Source organism: Oryzias latipes, chromosome 12 (assembly GCF_053564925.1).
Source record: "Oryzias latipes strain Hd-rR chromosome 12, Olatipes_Hd-rR_3.1".
In the NCBI taxonomy this organism is placed as follows: domain Eukaryota; kingdom Metazoa; phylum Chordata; class Actinopteri; order Beloniformes; family Adrianichthyidae; genus Oryzias; species Oryzias latipes.
The window spans coordinates 21,566,643-21,593,636 of NC_136248.1; the positions used below are offsets into that span (position 1 = coordinate 21,566,643).

General features: G+C 36.8%; 1 protein-coding gene across 1 annotated transcript in view; it reads right to left on the reverse strand.

Moving 5' to 3' along the window:
* Window positions 1-26,994, reverse strand: part of astn2 (astrotactin 2) — a 325,617-nt gene that overhangs the window by 244,426 nt on the left and 54,197 nt on the right. Inside the window, exon 2 of the mRNA XM_023961099.2 lies at window positions 14,634-14,821. Within this exon, the coding sequence (XP_023816867.1) occupies window positions 14,634-14,821 (188 nt within the window). The remainder of the gene's footprint in view (window positions 1-14,633; window positions 14,822-26,994) is intronic.

A 26,994-nucleotide genomic window follows, 5' to 3' on the forward strand; every position in this document is an offset into this window, starting at 1 on the left:
AGCCCCTCTTTGATGAAAATAGTTTTTTTGGGGTGTTTTTAACATATTTATGTGGCATTTATCAAATGATGGAGGACATAAATAAAGAAAATTGTGTTTCTGATCATTTGCTTGTTCAAATAAGGAGCAGACGAAAAAAGGCAATTGGAAAAAGCTTAGCGGTGACGTTGTTGCTACAATCAGCAGCTCCATAATCTCCCTGCTCCCTTTCTTTCCTATGCATCCACATGCAAACATAAAGATCCATGTATGTCTATGTTTTCCTAGATGGAACTGGTATCTGGCTCATAACTGTACGGCTGGATGGCTCCATTATTGCTCGTCGTTTTTGTTGTACCGGTAATGTCAGGCTTTAAGCTAGCAGGAAAGCATGTGAACAGATGGATGATGGGAAATGGAGGCAGGCTGACTCTGCACCAATAGTTATGCCTTCAAATTGTCTAAAAAACTGAATAATGATAATGAAAAGACCACTGGTAACGTGGGCTGGTTATCGCCAAAAATGTCCAGAATCGATTCGATTCGATTCGATTCACCAGAGCCTGGTTTTTAATTTTTTTGATTCCTTTAATTTGATTAAAATTAAAATTTAATTTACACCGTTTACACATTTAGACACATTAGAAATACAATATTAAATCTCTTTATATTTTTGGAAGATATATGAATCTGATAAAGTCCATATAATAGTAGGAGCTCGTACTTTAGCATTACACTTGATTCCAGAAGATTTGAGCATAAAACGTAGCTTTAGACCACAAATGGTTACTTTAGAAAAAAAGTTTCCTTAAAAGAGTTTGTAAAATTCATACCAGTGAGTATGTAAAGCTATATGCTTAGGACGGACGAGCGTTAGCAATAGCCGTCCAATGGGAAATTCCATTATATGTTAGGATCAAGCTAGTGGGCTTTCAGTTTACTGCTGTCAAGCGTAAGGTCACCGGAAAAGGAAAGGCATAAAAGACATGGATCTTTTCATAAAATACATAAAACCATAAAATTGATTTTATGGATCAATTTTTGACGTATTAAGCTTGGATCGATCCAGATCGATTAATCGATTTTATCAACCCAGGCCTAATGGGAACAGTTTTAAAATGGAACTTTTAATTTTGTTAATTTCATAATTTCACAGCTAACTATTAACGTGTTGTCATGTAAGAAAAAGAGAAAACTAAATCTAAACATCTAAATCAATCTAAATACTGATACTCAAACCAAAGTGGTCCCCAACCAACTGTGATCTTTAGCCCCTAGTTTGGTTAACCGGTACGACTGCAGCCATCTGACCATGGTCCGGGGGGGCGTGTGATATTTTCACTAACAACTCAAAAACACTCTTGAATGTTGGATGTAAGCCATGTAAAAGCGTGCCTATGAAGTACAGGCAAAACATGAAGAAAAACAGCTGACCACATTCCTTCTTTGGGAAAAATAAGAAAACACAGCAGCCCTTCTTTTATCCCAGGAATTAGATTCTAAAAATAAAAAAGTAGTCAACTTTTTCTTTTTTAATGGTTGTCAGTTTTTTAGGCAATGAAACCTCTCAGTATAAATTTTATCTACTTCTCAGAAAGAAATTACAATTTTCACACGTTTCCCTTTTGTTTAAACACTCTCAAAGTTCAAATATACAAAACTGCACTAAAGAGAGTCTGACTTATTTATTTTTGTTATTACAAACTAATAAAAGTTAGGTATGAATGAATGAATGAAAAGAAACCTGAACCTGCATTTGTGCTTTGTAAGAAAATGAGAACTATGGTGCTCATGGTACACAACAATGGTGGCTTGCTCTGCGATGTTGTGGTTGACCAAACTCGATCAAAAAAATCTGTCGAAACCCAATCCAAAAAAAATAAAAAATCCCAAAACCGTCACTGCACTTATTTTGCCCCCCAAACCTTCTGGTCTCCACCAGCAACTGTTACCCGGGCAACACAAGAAAAAAAACAGGCTGGAGAAGGTCAATGAATGGGCAACAACAAAAGAGAAAAACTAAGATGGAGAGGGAGGACCACTTCACATTTGTTTCTTTCTATAAATAAACTGTAAATAGCTTCCTCTTTTGATGTTAGTGCTGTTGGAAACAGGAGGAAGACTAATTTATCTAGGCCTTGACTCTTACCTGTTTAAGCAAATGATTACTTTTCCCTTTTTTTGTTGTTTTTTTTAAAGTAGAAACTTATGTGCAGATGTGAAAGTTGGTATCAAAGTATTTTATTCAAGGACAACATTACACATTATATCGTCAAGCTACTATTCATACATTGAGTCAAACAAAATAGCTACATTTTTCATTAAATTCCATAAAGATGATACCATGCCGACTACAAATAAAATACATTAAATAGAACTTTTTTTTTTAATTTAAGTTTTATTTTTTAATGTTGTTTGGGTTTTCTGCTAGTTAAAACTAGACATTTTAATGCAATAATTTTACAACAGACATTGTATCTATATATCTATATTGTTCAGATAATCTTAATTCTATTATTTTGCTTTTTGTTGGGATACATTGCCTCCATAATTTCCTGTATGGTTAATTTGGATAATAGAAATCTAAATGGTTTTATAATTATTTCAGAGAAAAGAAGTCTCTGCTCCAGAAAATCCCTCTGTTATGATAGTCCATTTGTTGCAATGCACAGCAATGAAAGCTTGAGGATAAGTGGCTTATAAACTGGTCTAATGGGTTAACATGGCATGTTTTATATTCCAAAGGAGGAGAGATACTTCAAATATTCATGTGAAAAATTTGACAAGTACGCACTCCGTGTATTTAAATCAAGCGTGCATCTGAGAGGTCAGAGAAGCTAGATACATCCCCCAGCATGTGCAATCTTATTTGAATGCACACTATATGGAACAGTGTCATCCATGCAAAACTGTTACAACAGAAACATAAATTGACTTGTGGAGTCACAGAGCCAATTACACATTCTTTTACCAGCTTGAGTTCAACTACAGTGTGCAGCAGCAACAGACCTTAGATGGTTAACAAAGCATGAATTTATGCCTGATTCCCAGGTGTTTAACGGGGAAGATAAATCTTAGGAGCAATTAGTTTTATTGCTATATGCAAGTGAATCCTTATTACTGACAATGAAGAGTGTTTGAAATTATCGGAGGCTTGTCCGCGGCTTAAAATGTTGTATGCACAGCCACAAAAAACACATGCTGCCCTATAGACCCAATCTGATGTGTTTTTGGTCTTTTGAATGTGCTGCATTTTTCTTATGATGGAGAAGATGATTCGCTAGAAATTGCATTTCTGAGTGTTTCTTTATTAAAATTGTTTTAAATGAGGGCCAGAAGAAAAACCACAGGTTGAAAAAAAGCGTATTTGGGATGTAGAAAATATGCTGGGTGGGCCACAAGCTCCCTGCTCCTAACTCTCAGCAATGGGGAGGAAAAGAGGGGGCGGAGTTGCTCTCTGCCAATGGTCCCGTCCACATCTCAGAGGTAAATTTCCAATAAACTACTGCCGCTCTCCAGAAATACTGTTCGGAAAAAAACGTATTATTTTTATTATTTTTTTAATTTGGCTATAAAACGGCATAATCATAATTAAAAGACCACTGGGAACAAGTTTACAATAGATTAAAAGATTATCGGAGTGGGACTTTAACAGGATTTTAAAGGATGTTGGTTACCACTCTTCTTTTTATTTTTTATTATGGGTTTCATTAAGTCAAAGCACAGCTTGGATTTGTTTAACAAAATCAAACAAAAAAAAGAGGTTTCAAGTTTTAAATTTCAAATCATATGCCTAAACAGAAAAACCAGCACTTTCTTTAGAATGATGTCATAGCTTAAGTCTGGACCCAGGCCATAACGACACTGGCACAGTCCTCATAGCGGCATTAGTCCACCTGACCATGTGTTCAGTTTCCTGCTAAAATCTGGGAACATAGCAGCCACAAAATGAGCGGGTTCATGCCAAAAAGCTTCCACCAGAAGCTGTTTGTAACATTTCCATCTGAATTGACGCAAACAAGCTATGGAGCCAGGTCCAAGATAACCTTATGAAGTATGTCTCAACATTTGTCCATATGGAATTCCTTATTGTTCCGCAGCGATGCTTGAGACATAGTTTACCTTTATGGGATTAATACCAAACAAGATTTGATCATTTTGCCTGTAATATATATATATATATATATATATATATATAACCCAACATATTTTTAAACAACCACTAAATATATATATATATATATATATATATATATATATATATATATATATATATATATTTAGTGGTTGTTTAAAAATATGTTGGGTTTTCTTTTTTACAAATTCTCAACCTATGACCATCAACTAGCCAAAAACTTGTAATGTGCCTTAAGATTAAGCAAAATGCATTAAAGGGGTCTTATCTAAACAACTATTGGGGTAAAAAAGGTGAGTGTGGAATGAAACACCCGAACATTCTGGCAGCAACATTTGTGTCACTGCAGCCTCACACTGGTGCAATGCCAACATTCTAAATCTGCTCAAGCCAGTACTTCTGACAAATTCTTCAATGTGAAAAGCTTTCATTGCCCAGGGAGAGTGATACTTACTTAATACTTGACATAATGGGAAAGGCACTGTGCCACATAGCTTGTCTTCAGCTAAGAGGATGTGTGAGCCTTTCAAACAAAAAATAAAAAAAGGACATAATAGAAAGACTATTGTTTTCTGGTCTTCAACTTGGAAAAGAAAAGAAACTTCTACTTCTAAAAGTAAGAAATATTTAGTTGATAGATCATGTGTTATTTCCTATCAAAGCCATTATCCATTGATTCATTCATCTTCTAAACCCGTTTTGTCCCTTTCGGGGACACAGGGCTACTGGAGCCGATCCTTGCCACTTGTGGGCGAAGGCCAGGGACACCCTGGTCTGGTCCCCAGTCTGTCGCAGGGCCACAATCACACACCCATGCACACACACGCTAACATTTAGGGACAAATTAAAGTAATCAATTAACCTATGAAGCATTTTTTTGGACGGTGAGAGGAAAACGGAGCCCCCGGAGAAAACCCACACATTCATGGGGAGAACATGTAAACTCCACACGGGAAGGTCCCCCACTGTTCGGTCCCCGCTCCCACCAGCCAAAATGTCGTTGTGTCCTTGGGCAAGACACTTCACCCTCCTTGCCTCCAGTGTGGCTCCACTGGTGTGTGAATGCGCATGAATGATCCCGGTGATGGTCAGAGGGGCCGTAGGCGCGAACTGGCAGCCACGCCTCTGTCAGTCTGCCCCAGGGCAGCTGTGGCTACAACCGTAGCTTACCATCACCAAGTATGAATGAGGAGTGAATGAATAATGGACACAATGTAAGCGCTTTGGGTGTCTTGAAAAGCGCAGATAAATCCAATCCATTATTATTATTATTGGCGTTTTGTTTTAGGTCCACCAGCCGGGAATGAACTGGGGGCCTTCTTGCTGTGAGACAAGAGCACTAACCTCTACTTATGTTATATTAAAACGTATTTAACAGGGCTGTATACAGCACCAAATAGGAAATCATTGTAAAGTTTATTATTTTCCAATTGTTAGACCATATACAATTAGTGAAAAGCAGATGTCCACCTGTGTACACTCAGCCAAAGCTGAGTCCCTGACTGGTTGATGCTACACCTCCTCTTCACCAAGGTTCAAATATTTGAATTCAGAAAACATTACCCTGCAATGACCGGATTGCAGCGTGGCAGTCTGGTAGCAGCACGATTTGGGCTCCATGGCGCGTTTTGGACATTGCAGCAAAGTATTTAATAAGGAACTAAAAATGCAGAAGTTTAAATGATAACATTGCAACTTAAAACACTTAAAACAGTTTTTGTCATGCCTCCAAACAAACTATGCCAGAGGTTTTAACCCTTATGATTTTTTTCTGTCTTTATGGATTCAAGCATGTCAAAATGGTATATCCATTAATAATGACTGTTCCAATTGACTTAAACAGGAATGCAAAACGTACAAAGGTATAAGGTCCAACGCTCAAAACATGCCACAAGACGTCTGATCTCGTCTGGGTGTGAATATAGCTTGAGAGAGCTGGAGAAAAGTTTTTTTTTATCTCTAAATTGTCAGAAGCCAGATCTTTTGCCACTTTTGATGTAAATTTATTCAACATCTAGTTCTGTGATAAGATTTTCTGAGCAGACATGCCACCTTTAGTATCAAGATACTCTCTTTGACTGTTTTGGACACTCCAAATGAAAACAAAAAAAGAGGTTGGAACAGGAAGATGTGATGGAGAAGTTGTAGTTCTGCACCCCAGGTCAAGACACATTGTGTTATAAATACTGAATTTAGATCTTTCTGTTTACATCTTTGACGCCTAATAGCACCTCAACAATGCCGCATAAAGAGCAAACTCATTAATTGATATTGTCTTGATTAACAATCTTCATGTTGTTTAGAACCAAAAGTCATTTCTTTTAGATGTAAACATGACACTTTATGGTGAGTGTTTACAAGAAAACATCACACGATAGTGCAATAAGAACTTGCAGTTCTCTTCGAGTCTCTGCAGGGAATTATCTTTTATTTTTCAGACAGTTTACAGCATCAAAAAGCCACAGCTAGAACAACAACACAAGAGCATTAAATAACTTAAAGAGAACTGGTTGCTACTTTTATGTGGCTGCTTGTTCAATAAAACTGTCTAAAAGTGTTTCTATAAGATCTTAAACTTTGTGCTTGTTAAACAAAAAAAAGGAAGAAAGTGGAACAATCACAGGTGGTGGAGGTTTAAAAGCTCTGTCCTAAATATACAGCCAACTGAAACTTACCAAAACGAATGCTGTAAGCAGGTATAAGGTGTCCTATTAAAGCCCATGTGTCAAACTCAAGGCCCGGGGGCCAAAAGTGGCCCTCCATGTCATTTTATGTGGCCCGCGAGAGCATAAAAGTTTTTAATTTCCTAAAACAAAAATTGGTGTGTATTTATTCATATCTAGGGGGAATTGGACTTGAAATATCAGATTGGGCAACATTAGGATTCTAACTCTGTCAATATAACCTAACCTGACAGAATCAAATGTAAAAGGATTTATGTTAGAATAACAAGCAAACATATGTTTTCTGTGCAACTGTAATTGTCTCTTTAAAAAGTTAGAATAAATAAATAATGAGTTATTTAACATTAAGGAGTAGTTACGTTTATTTTTCATTATATTAGTTACATGTATAAGTTATATCTTTCCCTTTGAGGACTTAAATCATCTTTTTATCTATTGTAAAAGTGTTCCCAGTGGTCTCTAATTATGATTTTGCCATTTTTAGCCAAACAAAAAAAAAAGTGTTATTTTCTTGGACATAGTTTCTGCATAGAGGTGAGAGTTTGTCAGAAAATTACCTCTGAGTTGCGAGCTGGACTATTGGCAGGGAGTCGGCTCGCCCTACTTTCCGTCATCCACACTTTCTCCCGCTAGCTCACAGCCCCTTACAACCCACATCTTACATTAGCAGTGCAACAAAAATGGCAATATTGGAGCTATCCTTTAGTACAGTTTGGAGCCAGATACCAGCTCTGGCGAGGAAAACAAAGACTTACATGGATCTATTTTACTACAAGTGGATGCATCGGAATGGAGTGGAGCGCTGAACTGCTGGCTTGTTGAAACATCAACGTCGCAACATCAATAATTTTTTTTAAAAAGCAATTTTTCATCTGCTCCTGATTCACAACGATTTGAATTAAAAAATAGTTAGAAAAGCTATTTTAAAAGCTAAAAGCTTTATTTAAGCCACAAGAACATGTTAAAAACACCACAAACATGATACTCACTGGAGTGGGTTAGATTTTAAAACATGTTATGTTCCAATTACCATGCTGCTTTAATATTTGCACATGTATTTGTCAAAGATTTGACCACGAGTTATTTGAATTTACACATTTAAATGATTCAAAATCTCCATTTTGATAAAAAAAAATTCGGTGATTATCAAATCTGTGTTTTTCGTTTTTTCTCTACAGTGTTTCACAATGATTTACTGATAGAAAAGTCTATATCACTATCGTCTGATTAAAAAAAGACTGTGTAGCAGTGAAATGTGCTCCAAATGTTGTCCAGCAAAAAATCATTAATTTGCAATTGGCCTTTTTTGGTCATCATTCTGTAAATGAAGAAACTAAGAAAATAAGGAAGTGGCGTTGATACACGGCAGAGGCGCCTTAATAACAGCACAGCACAGGGAAACAATGTTGCCTTCCTGAAAAACCCCTCCTCATTTCTACTCTGGAAGCTTTCCTTCCATTTCTTAAACTGTGGGTTTAATTACAATCTGCTTTGTATTTCAAGTGTATCAGCTTGCGTTTGTAAAATAAAACGAAAAAAAGAAAAATCAAAAGGTGACTGAAACAATTAAAACCTCTGGGCCAATTAAAATGTAATTTGCTTGGACTTTTAATGACATGATTTGAAGCCACAGCGGCAGTGTTGCACGTTTGTGCCGGGGCATTCTGAAAATTAATTTCTGCACACCCGGTTTGCAGATCAGCCCCAATTGCCTCAAATGTCTCCATTACCCACCGCGCTGAAGGCCATATATTACCAGAGACTGTTTAATTATTGGGAAGCCATTTGAAGCATGCAGGGTTTGATGTATCTTTATGCTCATCTATCATGTGAGAGATAAGAATAGTCTCCTTGCTTTAATTTGTTTAATTTCAAGAATATTAAATGCCCCAAGTCATAAAGTCACTATAAAAAGAGAGCTGAACTTATTTCAGAAAAGTGTTTTCCTCCTTTATTTAAAATGACTTTGTTTTGTTTGATTAGAAGGTTGGTTAACAAGCCTATTAAACACACAGTACAGACCAAAAGTGAAGACACATCTTCTCATTCAAATGAATGAATAATAAACTAAACCAAAAAGAAAGAACAAACTTGTCTAATTTCTCTGTTGTGTTGTTCCAATAGACACTCCCATCCGACGTAATATATGATTATTTTCTGTAACGGGACAGATGAAAAGCTCCGAGCTGTCGACTTTTATTGCATCTCATTTTGGTAAAATACTACCTGTCCTCCCCGTGAACTCAAATGTGCCATTTCCTTGAAAAATCCTCCTCAGCATGGTGCACAATATGACTGATTGCTGTTCTTTCTGAACTTCATATTCAAATTTCCGCCGCACTGTATCATTTCCAGGAATGATGAAAAAGAAACGCTATTATCCTTCTCCAATCATTTCCGCTTTTCTAAATATATCTTTCCATAATACATAGTGCATCAAGGATGAATTCAATTTTATTGATTGTATTTAGAAAAGAAAGACGCCTTTTTTCCCCCTTATTTTAAATTCTTAAAGGTGTTAAATGAAAAAAAAATGTTTAGTAATTGCTCCAACTGAGCATGTGTATGGTTTGTTTTTTATTTGTATTTTTTTTTTACAGAAAACATAAGATATTATTAATTCAAAGCTGGAATTTTTGTTGAATATCTTAGGTTTTTTAATGTTTTAAATTTGATTTCTCATTTGTTTTTGTTGACATGAAAATAGTTTTAAATTGTGAATTTTTTAATGAAACTTAAATCGAAATAATTTATTTTCAAATTGATTGTTTATTTTGCTCTTGTACTGTTTTACTTTAAAAACCCAATCCACAGAAAAAATGTTTTTATTTTTGGTATTTTGAACATGCTTGTGTGGCATTTTTCTGATGGTGAAGGACACATATAAACGAAATTAAGCTTAAAATGATATTTTTGGAGCATTTCTTGATTTAATTTGTTGTGAATCGGATGCAGAAGTAAACAAAGCCGTTTGCAATAGGACTTATTTATGACGTAGAAAATACACCGTATGGGCCACAGGCTCCCTCCTCCGCTCTGCTCCGCAACGGAAAGGGGGAAGAGGAGGCACGGTTGCACTGCACCAACGGTGCCAGCAGCAACTTGGAGGCAAATATCTAATGAACTACTGCTCCTCTGCAGAATCTATGTCCTAAAAAAACACTGTTTTTTATTTTTTTATATATTTTTTTCATTTTGGCTAAAAATGACATAAGCATAACTAAAAGACCACTGGGATTGCTTTTACAATAGATCAAAAGATGATAGGAGTTGGACTTAAACTCCGACCGTACACACAGAACATATCTAAAGGAAAAACGCTGGAGAAAAACAACTTTAGATTTAAAAAAGAAAAGAAAAAAAAAACACTCAAAACTAATGGCCAATCATGAAAGTTATAGTTTAAAATATAACTCCTTTGCTTTTTTTTAATAATATATTCTGGATTTTGTTTACAAAAGGATGATACTGACCCTTGTGTGAACAAAAATCATTCAAATATGACTGTCAAATGCTAGTGGACAACTTGCCGTTGACTCGCTAACTATAAAAGAGCATTTTTATCTTGTTAAGAAGACTATCCATCTCTCCCCCTGTCACATGTTGTAGAAAGTGTGCATGGGAGAAGGGGCAGACAAAAGCAGAAGCTTCGAAAATGACCGTCTGAGTGAGGGAGCGACTGACAGCTCAGTGATTGAAGAATACAGTGCCCACACTTAAGTCTAGCCCAGATCTGACAGAATCACACATAACATTGTCCACTCAAGGAGCCAGGAGACACCTGAGGGCCACGAGGTCAAAGCAGAACCCCTTCCTTCAATTGTGACAAGCCCAACTATGCTTCGAGACTCGTTGAAATCCTTGTTTCAATTTTTCCCTATCCACAAACACTGCAGCAGGTGCCATTATCGCCTTGTAGGTTTGTGTGTATCTAGATTACAGATGTGGGGACGACTGCAAAGTGGTTTTGTGCACTTTGGAAAATGTAGTTTTCCTGCTGACAGACATTGAAAAATCACGGCTGAGTATAAACCTCTTAAAAACCTGGCGTCCACATGCAGGGTAATAACATTTTGGGTTATATTGCTGCAGTGTGGCACTGTGACTATATGTGTAGAGGGTTAGCTCACTTATTAGCTCAGGTCTTAAGAGGTTAAAATATACTGACCCAAAAGTAGATTTAAACATGAAGGAAGGAGCTTTGCTATCACTTAGTTTATGTGACGAATTAAAGACTCAGACATTTATTTTTGTCACAATATATTGCATAGTTCTGCAGAGTGTGTCCAAACTTTTACCCTCAGGTTTCATGTTCTTAGCTGACATAAATGGCACCTGGCAGAGTCTTCAGCTGGTATGGGCTATCAGTTCCAAGATTCAGCCTGATGTTTGTTCATACTGTAGATGTTACTTTAGGTTCCCTTTTTTGTAATTAATAACTGTTAAGCTACGGACACTCGAGGCAGGTCACCTTATACAACGTCAAATGTCAAAGCGGTGCAATCTCGCAAATCTTCCACTCCAGGCTTTTCTTTCACAGCTCTATTCCCGTGTATAAAAGACTTGGTGTCATATAAATCCGGCTGGGCACGAACCCCAAGTAATAATTTCTCCTACATATTTAAATGTTCAAATGCTTGGCCTTTTCGGTCAATTAAAATGGACGCCATCCATATGCCACAACCAAATCTGAGTCCCTGATTGGTCAAAGTTTTACCTGGTTCCATGTACAAATTCAGACTTTTGAACGTGGAAGCCCAAAACCTGTGTTTTCATGGACTTGAATAAGTGGCCATTGGAATTTTGTTGTCAAGGACGGTGGGAAAGTAGCTTTAGTTCCTATTGCCTTCTAAAAAACTAGATTATGTCTTGTTAGCATGCAGTTTATGTATTCTTATTTTTCTATTTTGTTTGGTTGTTTTACAACAATCTGTGAGAGTCAGTATTCTTGATTTTGACATTTTGTTTTGTTTTCTAATGACCTGGCTTTCTCACACACTCAAAAACATGATTATTATGTTAATTGTAGATCCTAAACTGCCTTTTAATACTAATTGTGGGCATGTGTGGGTGGAGGCTCCCAGACCCTCTTTTCACATCTAGTTTTGGAGTTTCCACCTTTGTGTCACATTATTTTAACTTTTAAGGTTCATTCATTCATTCAACTTCTATTCCATTCTTTTGCATTTCGGGGTCACGGGGCTGAGGGAGTCTATTCCAGCCACTTGAGGGTGAAGACAGGGGACACACTTGACAGGTTGCAAGTCTATCTTGCAACCTGTTGCAAGACGTCTTTAAAGACGTCACACACCACCATCTGATGACGACCCTGACGAAGGCGGAAGGCATTCCGCCGAAACATGTCGGTAGGTTTTACACAAAAACAAACCCAGTGTCTGATAAAAAATAATTTAAGTGCTTAATAGAACTTATAGACACAATGAACTTCATTGAATCAGGTTGCAAGTCTATCGCAGGGCCACAATCACACACCCATGCACACACACACTAACATCTAGGGACAAATTAGAGTAACCAATTAACATATGAAGCATGTTTTTGGACAGTGGGAGAAAGCCAGAGTCCCTGGAGAAAACCGCCACATGCACGGGGAGAACATGCAAATTCCACACAGAAAGGTCCCCCATTGATGTTCTGTTTCAGGACCACTGTGCCACCATGCAGACCATTTTAAGGTTGTTTGGCCTAAAGGTATGTTCCTATGAAATGAATCTATTTTGAAATTGTATTATATCAGGAACCTTCAAAAATTTTGTCAGAAGCGACAACTAATTCTGTTGTAATATAATTTAAGGTGCATTCAGACTAGAAAAATTCGGTGGTCCGTCAAGGGGCCTTTCCATCAATGAGATTCAATGAGTTGCTGTGTCTCATTGTTGTGGTGTTATGGCATTGTTTTTAAGATAATTCCATAAAGGAACTACAAGGTAGGTTTCAGGATTACAGGACAGTAGCGCCTGTTGGGTGCATCTCACGTAAAAAGACACAGAAAAGCATGTAAGGAGCGTTTGCAGCGGTGTTAAAATAAACGCTCTAACAAATAAACAGTTGGACCCTTTTTTCTGTTTGATAACATGACAATCGTTGCTTCACATTTGTCCGCAGCTTATCTGTTGCTACTTTCCTACCTTCTTTACGTCAACTCAGTTGTTCAGCTCCGGGAATGGATCGTACTCAGACTGAGAAATCCCAGAGCAAGCCGAAGCTCATTCCGATTGGAAACTAACCACCTCTAAAGATGGGTCCAGGAACCCGGTCCAGGACCAGGGTCCACTTGGGTATTCAGACTGAAAATGTGTTCCGGAATATCTGAACTCTGGTTCACTTTAAGCGGGCCAAATGTGTCCAGTCTGAATACTCCCTTAGAAATCTGATCTTGAACATTTGCTAAGTGTTGGAAAAACTAAACATTTATTCAATTCACCATAAAGTAAATTCTCGGACAAGCTTGCACAGGAAATATTAAGTAGCCCCTAAAATTCAAATACTTGCTCCTATTGGAAAATCGTTGATCCACCAATCTACCTAAACTGTGTTCATTTATAGAACAAAAATTGCGGTCAATATGAATGAAAACAGACTGGAATAGGTTGTTGCCAAAGTAAAACTGTAAACAAGTATTTGCGACCCAAAAAGTGTGGTAATTTTATTTATTTTTAAAGAACTCATAAAAACTGGATTATTACGTAATACAGCAAAAGTACGACTGATGATTTCTTACATAAAACTTAGTATTTCTGCAAACAGTATAAAAATCACAAATTGGCTGGGAAAAAACTGAAAAAAGTAAAACAGTCAACTTCAAAAGATAAAGTTAGTTTCTAAGCGACATCCTGACACTTGCCTACCCTAGCAGCAATCCATCAGCGAGAAGTAATAAACTACAAGGTGTCTGACATCTGAAGAGCTTAACCTGCACGTCCAGCCCTGACCTTATCTCCATGAAGCCACTGCTCCTTTCACCCTCTGCATGAGCACTGCTAACTTCTATGGTTTCCATCAAAAAGCCTCAATAACAAAGAGGAGCTAGAAATCCCCAGATCAGTAATGTCCTTTAAAGAAATCTTACTGCTAACTTAAAATGTCCATCTGCTTTAAGGTTGGACATGTTGTGCATTCATAGATGCTCTCCTGCATACCTCGGTTGAAACGAGTGGTTATTTGAGTTATTGTTGTCTTTCTATCAACTGGAACCAGTCTGGCCATTCTTGGCCAGTCTTGACCATGTCTACATGCCTAAATGTATTGAGTTGCTCTTATGTTAGAAACTCACATTAACGGTCAGTTAGACAGGTAGGCGTAAGAAAGTGTCCAGTGGGTGTATGTTTACCATTCATATATGAACTGAGCTTTGCTTACAGATTTTCAGAATATCAGTCCTAACTTTTTATTTCAGCCAAAAAGATTTTTTTAAAATGAATGAGAAATTTGTGAAGCCATGGAGTGTAAAAATACAATCATCAAATACATTTTTTGCCAGTTGTGAGTTGTTTTGTATCCCACCTTTTACTTATTAACACCTAATCATAAAAAAGAAAATTGAAGGGAACATTCTTTGAGCAAATGCTTTTAGTCCGCTGGTACATAAAAATTTAGACAATCATTTATTACTCTACATCGGTGGGATTCCGATGACAAATTTATCACTTCTTACGATTTTTTTTCTGAAAAAAATAAAAAGATGGAAACTGCAATTTCTGCCAGATATTACTGCATCAGTTATGTTTTTACATTTTCGCGTATCAGAAGGATTTATAGACGATCCATCCACTCATGATGTGAAGCAACAGCAAAAGTCTCTCTACTCTACTTACCATGACTGAGATGTGTAGCAGATGCATGTGTTCAGGCAGCGCCTGAGCAGGCTCTCGGGCTGTGGGCTGTGTAGTCTGTGCCAGAAGCTCAGATTCCGTTATGGACACGTGAAAGTAAAGCGTCCCATTTTCTAACCACTGCTGCTTCCAGTGTACCTGAGAAATATCTTCTACTGTACCGGACATCTCTGAAATGATAAAAACAAAGGAGAGATGAATAAACTTTTGTCTCAGAATAACAAATCCTTCACATCTTTTTCAGTTATCATGAGAAACTTAAAAAGCAATATGTTAAAAGAACTGTTCCAAGAGGATGATTTGAGCTGGACTGTGAGGATAATCATTAGTATTCAAGTAGAGTTTACACTCACAGCCTGCTGCAACAAGAAGCCTTGAACTCCTAAATAGCCCTAGAGACTTCTTTGGTTACCATCATTTCATCATATCTGTCGCCGGCCCAGTAAAAATGACTCCGAAGCCATTTTATTGCTTTGTCTTCCAACAATAACAATCTGTTAACCCCCACGACATGAGAGGATTATTAAGATTTAAAATGAGAAAGAGGCAAATATTACACATCTCAGCTATTACCAACGATGCAACGAAATAGGTCAGAGATTGACACGCATTATCTCTGTTTGGAAAAGAGGCCACACACTTACTTGAAAGAGACATTCAAAAAAATAATAATAAATAAATAAAACATAAACCCTCATGTTCTTTTCCAAACAAGCTATTTACATTTTACAAATATAAAAACATAAGCTGTAGTCCAATGCAGGCATGAAAGGAAAAGGAAAAAAAGATTTTAAACTGGGTGCAAAAGGGTAATCTTATTTTTAAAAAAAGTGCAATTTCAAACTTTTGGGGGGAGTGACTAAAGGATAAGAAAACAAGCTGCTAAATCTTGCTTTGGATCATGGCACAAGTGGTTGATCTGTAGATGAGGACTGAGAAGCTTGGGGGAAACTCAGATTGCAAAGCTTGATATAGTGTATGTCATGAGGTAGGGAGACAAGGGCATGGACATCTACAAACATCTTCTATCTGTGACAGGCAGAGAATGACAAATGGCTTTCAGTGCAGCTGGTTATTAACCCGCTGACTGGGACAGAAAACATGGGTGACAGGGAAGGGTTACATGAGGTGTGCTCAAAAGCACCACCAGGCCTAAACGTGCAGATGAAGGGCACCCTCAATACACATCCATAGACTTTGGTAGTGTCCAAATTCCTTCACTACTCACCACTTAGTGAATTATATAGGTGCATTTTGTAGGTAGGTCCAAATCTGCATTTATAAATCCAGTACCCCAAAGATTTTCTAGAAGTCTCTGTGAAAAACTAGTGTCCATCGATGCTCACTAGATTGGCAAATATAGACCTCAATGCATTGCGCATTAACAATTTTTACTTATGTGAAAAAAGTAATTTAAATTTATTTTGTATAAACCGCTAAGTTTTTATCATCAGAACATAGTGGATTCATAAATAGTCCTTGTGAAATGTTCTTACTTATCAGGTTTTTACTTTGGTTAAATTACTGGCTACATATTTGGAGAAAAAAAAAAAAAATATATATATATATATATATATATATATATATATATATGTATATATATATATATATATATATATATATATATATATATATATATATATATATATAAGCATAGTGTCCATATTGCTTTAAAATCAAAGGTAATAGAAAGTCTCACCCTTTTTTGTAGTTGGGGAGTAGTTATTTTGTTTCTGTTGAAAGAAATAACATGAAAGTATGTTTTCAGTCTTAGTTGGATTATGAGGCCACTGCTATTTACCTCAATGATCCATGTTTGCAAGGCCTGGTTAGCTGAGAGCGTATCATCAAATACGCAGATGACATGATGATAATTAATGTAGTAAATTACGATGACTATCAGGTGTACTGACTGAAGGAAAAACAGTTTGTGGTGAAGAAACACCAATTCGATCTCGGATGTAGACATATCAACATAGGAGACTGGCAATTTCAGGAGAAAAGAAAAAAAAAAAAAAGTCCTGGCTTCAAACCAGTGCTCATCAACAGCACAGCAGTAGAGGTTGTAGGTAGCACCAGGTTTCTCTGGGTGCAACTCAATGACATTTTACCTGGTCCCACAAGATGGTCTTCCCAGTGAAGTGAGCACAGCAGGGTTTGCTTACTCCATCAGATGAGGAAAAATAAATAACGTATCTCTGTTCCCATCTTAACCACTTATTTTTTTCTTTTTTCCTTTTTTTTTCTCTTCTTTTTTTTGAATCACTAGGGAATTGTAGCAAACTGTAACTCTACATGTTCAGACATGTTCTTTATTGCAGCAGACCTTACAAAATGATGGGTGCAGTTAAAAAAATCTTTAGAACTTGGGTTTTTCTCACATAAAGGATGCTGGAAAAGAAATGCTGCCTGGTGTTCGCACAGAACATCAGGAATTTCAATTACCCACATGGGCAGGAAGGCACCAAAGCCTCAAGAGCATAACAAGCAGGTTCTGTGGTACTTTTTTTCTCCCAAATTCTATTAGTCTTTTGAACTCTTTAAAATAGAAACAATTAAACCACTTGACACTTCACAGACTTACACAACCTCCATCTAATCAGACACCAACATTTCTGCAATATATTTACCTCTGCTGGCGTATTTCAATTGACTTTTATTAATTTACTGTTCTTTTATTTATCTACAATTGTTCTGATAGGTACTTTTATTTACTTGTATTGTAATCTCAATTTTTTGTGTGTTTGTGTTCTATTTCTGCTTTTATTTAAAGCTTTTTTACTTTCACCCCCCCCCCCCCCCCCCCTCTAGTTTTGACTTAAGCACTATGCAATTGAAATCTTTTTGTTGTTGTTGTTGTAGTTGTGGAATCTAGTCCAAACAATCAAATAATTCTGTCCACTCAACTATTATAAGTCACATTTGTGCTACATAAATACCAACCTTGGCAACGGTAAGCGATCATGTCCGATAAAAAGTCAATGTAACGTACAGTACACATTTCGGGACTCCACGTTCAAAACTCTTGGATTAACGCATAACTATGCAATTTTTTTTATGTCTGTTTTCGGTCTTTTTGTACAAAACGCAGTCTTTTTGCACAAAACGCGCAGCCACTGAACGTACTTTAAAATTAAACCAGATGAACTTTGACCAATCAGGGACTCGGATTTGGTAGTGAAAGATGGATGGCGTACCTTTTAATTCATGGAGGTACCAAGCGTTTGAACATTGATTTAGAGGAGAAATTAACAATTGCGGTGTATGCCCGGCTGGAATTATATGACACCAAGTCTTTCATAAATCAGAACTGTGATAAAAGAAGCCTGGAGCAAGATTCATGAGAGTTGTACTGCTTTGACATTTTACACCAAGCCTCTTCCAATTGTCACTACATCCGCTAGTATCACATAGCGACTTGCTTGATTTGCTAAAAGCAGGTTCAAGAACCCAAACGTGCATCACATGCCCGGTGTTAACCTAGCATTAGAAGATGTTCTTTAATTTATATTCAAACATAAATATGTATACTATACATATGTTTGCAAGCTGAAATGGGTTGCATCATTTTTTTATTTGTGAAATTTCAAGGTAAATAGGAAAAATGCTGCACATTCAGTTTTGTGTGTGTGTGTGTAATCTGTAGGTTGAAAACATGCTGATTTATCATTCACCTTGACAGGAGATAAAACTTTCCCTGCTGGGCCAACATGGGTGTGCCCCCTTCCATCTGTCTCTACAGTAAACACAGCTAATCATGCTCCTGTCTAAATTCCCTCCTAATAATGTTCACGATATCTTTGCATTTCAGACAAAAATACAAACAATCCCAGAGGATGACAGTTCATCAAAAACATTTCTGCTGCAAACGGAGGAATTAAATCTTGCTTTAATTAAAGCCGGTTTTGACTGTGAACTAAAGCTGTTTTGTTCCTTTTAAATTTATTATTGTTATGTAGATGAATCTGCTCAGTAAGCATGCTATTTTAAGACTAAAGAATAGCAGGCGTGTGTCCTTGTCTTTTGTTCTATGAGGCTTGTCATTGGGCAGCAAGCCAGACATTAGCGGGATATAAGTGTATGGCCTCAAGGTCTACTTGTAATTCATAAGAAGGAACATTATTAAGGTGTATACACCGATGACTGTGTGCATAAACTGAGTTAGGTGTTGCTGAAGCTGGTCTACTCCCAACAAAGATGTCAGCAATGCTTCCAGTTCAAGGACCACACCAAAAAGAAAGGGGAAAAAAATGCAGGTAAAATTAACTTTAAGGGATAAGACTATAATGAATTTTAATTCTTATCACTTTGAGACTAGTTTTAATCAGTAGTTTAAGTAATCAATCTATAGATTTTTAAAGAGCGTACAACATCCTCAAAGCAGATGTACAGTAAACAGGTTTTCTTTATTTTGTTTTTTAAATTCCTAATAGGCCAATACTCCCATATAATTAGGAAAATTTATTTTCTTTTTTGCAAGACTTTGTAGCTGCATCTTAGATCTATTTATTTATTTTTAGTTTTCTGGGCTATTTTTTTTTAAAACCCACATAAATAAACCCTTAAAAGGAAATGATGAAGTGTTTTTAAATGGGAAATAAAGGAAGGGAAAAATAAGGAAAAAAACTGAGTTTTGGTATTTTGCTGGTCTATTCAAAAATGTCTCTATAATGGACTTTATAAAAGTGCAAGTGCAGTTTTCCAGTCTTGGATTTTTCCCCTTATTTAAACTGCAAGAAACTCCATTAAAACCCCTCCACATTTCTGCAATTCTCAATTATACCTCCTGAATGTGGCTTCTGTCTCTAGCAGGGACGTTAAATGTTTACATTTTTCAATTCACTTCTGTCCATATGCACCTCACACAAGGTTCCATCATAGATTTATCACCCGGTGGGAAGTATATTTGAGCCATAATGCCCTCCATTCAAAAATCAGTGGGCTTTTATTCTTATAACTTGTTCTATTATACATACGGAGTAATCGGCCTAGACTTATATCCATTAAATCTGGATTTGACACCACTCACCAACTTTCAGTCTCACCAGGAGGTGTCTCGCAATCAGACATGCACATACTGGCTGCAACACTGAGTGCACTACTAGCATCTTAAAAGCACACTGAATGCGTTTGGAAGCAGTAGGTGGGAAGCTGCTATGAAAGGCAAAGGGGAAACGTGTAAAAAGCATACATGGTGGGGTTATTTTCTGATTCTTTAAGAAAAAAATATATTTTTAGCTAAACCAAGTTGCTTTATCTGCAATTTATTTATTTATTTTAAGTCAGGATGGTTAGAAGAAAAGAAAGGCAATGGTTTAGATACATCACCTCTGCGGAAATACAATAACCTAATTATCCTCTAGCCCAGTGTTTTTCAACCAGTGTGCCGCGGCACACTAGTGTGCCGTGGGAGATGGTCAAGTGTGCCGTGGGAAATTACCCTCATTAATCATTCACTGATCTAAAAACATTTTCCATCTCCAGGAAATCAGCTCTTTGTTCATCCAAACAGGCCCTGATAAAACACTGAGTAGTGAGGAATATAAAAGATCTTAAAATTACTTTTTCTTTGTGTTTATTTGATTCTATTAAAGACATTTTGATAAGAATGACGGTATTTACCTGCAGCTATAGCGGTTTGCGGGAAAGTCCCGCCCCTTTACCTGTCTCCGCCAATCATTGTTGAAGGCTTAATCACATGTCAGCAGTCTGACCAATCAGAAATGGTTAAAGTCTTCACTTCCTTGTTCTTAATTCTGCTCATAAATTCTCTCAGTTCCAACAAAAATACCAGCTAAAGCTCGTCTTTAGCGGTGTAGCTTTCCACAGAGTCCGGTGTCAGACCGTGAACAAAACAATGAAGCTCACAGACGCGAGTCTTTCTGCCCTTTTTCGGCAGTTTTCACACTACATCTCCCATGATGCATTGGCTTAAAGGGCCAGTGTCCCAGCGCACAATGAGTGCGCGTGAAATGTCTAGAAACCTCAACGGACAAACAAACAGTTTCTAAATTTTCTAATTTAACTTTTATTTCATCTCTTAGAAAAAACAGCCGCAACTTCCTGCTTTTTTGGCCACAATTATCACAAAATGCACATGAAATTGCGGGGGGGGGGGGGGGGGGCTGTCGATCAATAGAGACCATGAATTTCTGCTTATTTTTTTTTTTTTTTGGATGCTGGTGTGCCGCGGGATTTTTGTCAAGGTTAAAGTGTGCCGTGGCTCAAAAAAGGTTGAAAAACACTGCTCTAGCCAACAGAATATGTGCATAAACTCTAAGACCAAACAAAAGACTGCCCCAGTTCAAAGATAAAAGTTTTTTTTATTTATTTATTTATTTTATTTAATTGTTTTAAAAGCTAAAAGCTGTGTTAACTTTCCTGTTTGCTATTTCTTTTTTTTGTTTTTTTTTGTTTAACTATCTAAGAGTTCACCAGTGGTGTTTAATGTTGCCCTTGCAACTACATGTGACCACTTCTATCATGGTGGTGCAAAATTGCATCAGTAATCAGACAGAGGGCATTTGAAAGGATCTTGGTTTATTTATTCATTAATATGTGGGGATATTCTTGGATATTCTCAGATTTCAGATCAAACACTACTTTTTTTTTTTCCCAGTGACTGCATGCCCTTCCCTTGATAGTCATTCTATCAAACCTAGAAATGTAACTTCTGTGCAAAAAAAACAGAACATAGTGTCAGCTTAACCCATGGTGAAGCACATCAATATTCATTAAGAAAAAAGCACTACTTCCATATGGTTATAAGATGGATAATTAAGCCCAGGTGCTCCTAATTACCAGTCGTTGATTAACTGATCACCAGCAGGTGAGCAGAATGTTTGGAGCTGTATTTTTCTGCAGCTTTTGGGATTTGTTTAAACAAGATGTGATAATATATAATTAGTCCCTCTGAATAGTTTTATAAATCAGTTTTTTTTTTTAAATTATTATTATTAAACCACATTGTCAACATTTCTACAATTACAAAGCTCAGATGAAAGCAACACAGCGTAAGGCTATGTCCAAATACCCTCCATACTCCCTCTTCTTCCTCTTTCGGCTTCTCCCATCAGGGGTCACCACAGCGAGCAAGTCGCACGGTAAACTTGGCAATGTTTTACGCCGGATGCCCATCCTGACGCAACCTTCTCAAACCGGGCTTGGAACTGGCACAGAGGTAGAGAAGGGAACAGGGAGCAGCCCGGAGTTGAACCCTGGTTTCATGGACGGAAGGCGCCGCAAACCAGCCCGAGCTAAACCTGCTCCCCCTACCCTCCATACTCCCTAACTACTAAAAAACTATATAGAGCAGGACCATCTTAACATTTTAACAACAATTAGACTACCACGCTTACCACTTTTTTTTCCTTTTCTTAACGCCGAATATGATGGCAGCAAGTTCCCGAAGTAAAAGCCTAGTAATTATGATGATTTTACGAACACTATTTTAGCATGCTCTGTGTTTTGATAATGAAAACATGGATGGTTTCTAAAGAAAATAAATAAATAAAAAAATTGATTTTTTAATTTTTTTATGAAAAATTGTTCAAACCCAATTGTATTGTTGTAGAGAGCATTGGCATCTAATTTTTCACAGAGACTTCTAGGAATATTCTAGAGCACTGGATTCTGGAAATGTAGACTCAGACAGCTCGACAAGATGGCAAACGCCCTATGTGGTCCACTAAGTAATGAGTATTGAGGATGAACAGACTAATACCGCAAAATACGAAGACCCCACAAGGAGTATGCTCTTATATTCATGCTAAAAGTTTTACTAATTTTGGCTTTCTCTATTTGTTCTCCTGATTTGGTTTTGAAATCATGTTTTTGTGTTTGTCTGGTAAGTTTTTTTTTGTATATGGGATTGGTTTGACGAATCTTAACCGTCTTATTTTTGTTGTCATTTAATTCACATTAACTTTTTGTTTTTTCCATATGCCAACAGATCAGTAATGAGCATTACAAAGAACAAACCCAAGTCAAATTCAATCAGCACTAATTGTCTAAACTGCTTTCATTTTTGTAATTTAGGAATTGTAAATATGGAAAAGTGAGAACCAGCTAAGAATCTACATGCATATATTTTTGTTTTTATTTTATGCAGTGAAAGTAGTCATTTTTTTAATTCATCCTTTAAAAAAAAATGTTTTCTCTTATTTGATTTAATATTGGAGCCGATTGAGTGTGTACTGTCACTGGCCTCAGTGATAACATGGTTTCAAAAGGTTAGTGCAGGAATTGCACTTTTGAACGTAATATACAGCATCCTGCCAGTTTTCTCAATAACACATCTTTCCCAAACAGTTGGTGCTCAAAAGCACAAAGGTGATCATGGCAAAGCGGAGTCTGTGATTGTGCAAGCCTGACAGCTCCAACGGTTTATCAGCTACGGAACCAGTCAAGTCATCAAATTTTACAATGATGAAAGCTGGCACCCTGAAGGCACTTTTCTCCCTGTCATTATGCGCGTGCCAGTTTTCTGCCGACTGAAGCACACATGTAATTGCTCCGGCTGCCTGCAGCTCAGTTGACAACAGGTGAAATTCAGTCATTCACATGAGGAAAAGGGAGGATAAATTCATCGGTTCTAGATGTCAACCAGAAATAAAAGCAGGGAGAGAAAGTGTGTAAAAGACAGACAACCGCATAAAGAGAGATTTACACGGGGGGCACAGTGGGGGTGTCTGACACTCATCAAAATTATCCAAGAACATTAACATTACTTTTCAACTTTCAATTTGTGCATCTTCTTCCTCTGTAATAAATGATGATGTGTCATAATAAAATTTTAATTACAAACCTTAAAAGTCTTGCAAAACTCATTTAAAAAAGCAGAATCCTTCAAAAAAGAAAAAACCCTTTAACGTCCATCTAAGAAAATATGTATAATCACATAACTAAAAAAAAAAACCCTGGCAAATGCACAATACTTTAAATAAATAAATAGAAAGTTTGAATTGGCTTCTTATCTTAAGAGAACAAAGTAAAAAGCATTTATTTCTTAGGTTATAGTTACAGGAAACCCCAGTAGGTTATTTCCCCTAACCTATACAATACAAGAAAGTACTAGTTCAAAATTATATTGTATTTTCAGGTCATTGCTATGTATTTCTAATAACCCACCCACTTTCCCATGATGGAAATGGTGTTCGACTTATTATTGTACCACATAAAATCCTCTCCTTTGTTTTGCTCACAGTGAGAAAGACAATGTCCAAAAATGGCTCACCAGTTCTCTGTAATCAGTCCGTTTTTTAAATGTATACACCCAAAAACAGTTGTTTAAGTTATCCTGCAGATGACAGCACTCTCACTTGAACTGAAAGTCTGAGGTGTAAATTGAGCTGTGACGATGTAGGATTTTTGAACACAGCGGTGATGAACCAGCAGGGGGCGCGGTGTCGTGGTTAACCGCACACACAAAATCCTCTGGCGGGCGGCGGTGTCGCGCACTCAAGAACGCACGCAGCTTGGAATGAAAATGAATACAAAGGAAATTACTAATTAGAACGCAGTAAATTTGTCGTATTTCCTCGCGAGACGGAAACTTCTGTTGTAGAATGAGGATGTGTATGTGCTGCTGAAACCGCGCTTGTGTGTAAGAAGAGGGAGTGCATGCAGCGCAAGAAGGGATGAGAGGCGCAGCGCAGGGAGTGAAGGAAACCACTAATAAAAGGTTTACCCAAGAAGCCCTTGAAGCCTGAACACAGGACTTGCAGAAAAAGTGAATTATCAGCAAAGATGAATGTGTTTAATGTGCTTATAATAGTTCCAATCACACACCATATGCAGAAAAACCACTTAAAAAATAACGTGCGGTGATGCGGTTATCGTTACACCCCACGGTGTACATCATAAAAAAGGCAGGGTGAGAGTACAGTACCCTGTTGTACACCTAGGCTATTGATCCCTGTGTCAGACACAATCTTCCAATTTCACAAGCTGTGATCTATTTCTGAAATACTTCTAGGGGAAAAAAGGGTGATTAAAGCACGGTGAAGAACTGAGTGAAAAAAAGAGTATATTTGCATTGTCAGTTTGTTGACCCTATCCAAACCAAAGTATCGCAGTGTTTCTCTTTTTTTATCCCCTTTAATTAACATTTACATGTTGGATCTGATAAATGTGTCATTATTGGCAGGCAATGTACCTCAGGGATTAACTGTTAATGTAATTAAACCTTTACTTTAATGGTCAATAGTTTGTACTTACCCTCTAGGTTCAACAAAGAGCTTTGCAACCAGTTTCTCATTAATTAACTCTCACACACACCCCCATCCACATACACAACAGCAACACACAAACAGTGTTTTTATGCATACACTTAATAAATATTGCATACTGCTTTATCTGTTTGTATGCACATCATTTAGGATTATCTGAAGTATTCTGAAGTCAAGCTACACATTATAAAAAGATTTGGCTTAGACTGAAAGACGTCTGCCCTACTTAAAAAGTGAAATAAAGATATTTAACTAACTGTTTTAGATCAACCAAGTGACATAGCTGCAAGATTTAGAGTGTGACACATCAAGACGTGAACTTACAACTGATCAAAACATCCAATTACAGATGTGTCAAGGTGTTGTCAGAATCTAAAATAAAACACACACACACACACGTTAGGTTATATTTAATATGAAAGTCAACCATCTTTATTTAATAGTCTTTGAGATTTAAAATGTACTAATGAATCCATTAAGCTTTATCCATTCTGTTCAGTTATTTTTACAGTCTTTGCCTTGTTTTTTAAACACAAAAAATAAAGTTTGATTTGATTCGATTAAGTTACTAAAGTTCAAACTCCCTGTGTCTTTTCCCATTTGCTTAGTTGCTTAATGGACAAAAAAAATGTTTTTAAAGACAGTTGAAAATAATATTTAAGAGTCATTGCTGTAAAACAGATTTTTTTTAGAGAAATGATTGTTTAGAAATACAACAACTAAAATACAATTGATTTTTTTTTACTAGGTTGTATATAGCAAGACATTTTCTTTTTCCTTTTGTTAATTTTTTTTTCCTGTCAGTATCAGTGGCCACATGATTTCCAGGATGATTTGTTTTTCATTACAAGACATTTTTCCAATATTCTCCAACAGCTAACCACTGCAAACAATTAGCTAATTACTAAGAAAACGTGTGTTTTTGCAATATGTAGATGAGAAATTACTTTCTTTTTCTCTCCAAAATGGAAAAGACTGATACGGCTTTCATTCTTATCTTTCAGAAACAGATGTTTTTATTTGTTTACCTCAATCCTTGTGCTGAGTGTTCAACTGTAGGTAATGTAGTGCATTTTCCAAGAGCATTTTAAGCTACAAGGAAACTGGAAAGATGAAAATATGAAAGTTCCAAGCCGATTTTCAAAATGAAATACCACAAGGAGACAGTGTTATCTTTTGAACAATGCTACAAGGACAAGTTTTCATAGAAAGTGGAGAAAGGACACAGTTAAATCCTTCTGTGGTTTTTGTTTCCTCTTTATTTTTCTTTTTTACAAAAACACCTAAAAAAAAATAAAGAAATACCTGCACAATGTTTTTAATACACAAAGAAGTATTTAGTCTGACTTATAATCACTTGTTTTTCTTGAATGTTGCTACTTGAGCTATTTTGGATAACATAAATATTTTCTATTTTGTAATATCCACAATTCCAAGTATGTCTACTTATTTTATGCTTGATAGTATAATGTGTAAATTTTCTAAATCTGAACCTTTTCTACTTCTTTTAGCTCATCCATGAGGTTATTGATGTATTTCCAGGACAATTGAAAAGAATGATGTCTCTAATGGTACGTTCACACTGGGCTGGGAAACGCTGGCCGAGTGACCGCTTCCAATGAAAAGTCAATGTAAATGCACGCACATGCACGTTTCGGGATTCTGTGTTCAAAATTCTCACGTTGACAACCTAAAAACACGCACGTTATCAGGCTCTACATGCAAAACATGTGGCAATTGAGAGTACATCATAAGTTGAAACCAGTTGGACTTTGACCAACCACAGTCTCGGATTTGGTGTACTTTTCAAAACATGGAAGTACCAACTGTTTGGCAAAGTGATAACGAAGGACAAATGAATCACTGCGGTTTTTTTTGCCTGGGTTAAATTAAATGTCACCAAGTTTTTCATACATCGGAATAGAGCAGTGAAAGAAAAAGATTTGCACCGCTTTGGCATTTTGCACCAAGAATCTATCCAACTTTTAGCGCATGCGCCAGTATAAGGCAGCAACGATCCAGTCCGCATATCATATGCTAAAAGCCCCACCCACGTTCAATGCTTTTTTTGCAACTAAGTCAGTGAAGGGGTCACAACATTACTCTGAGCTCCT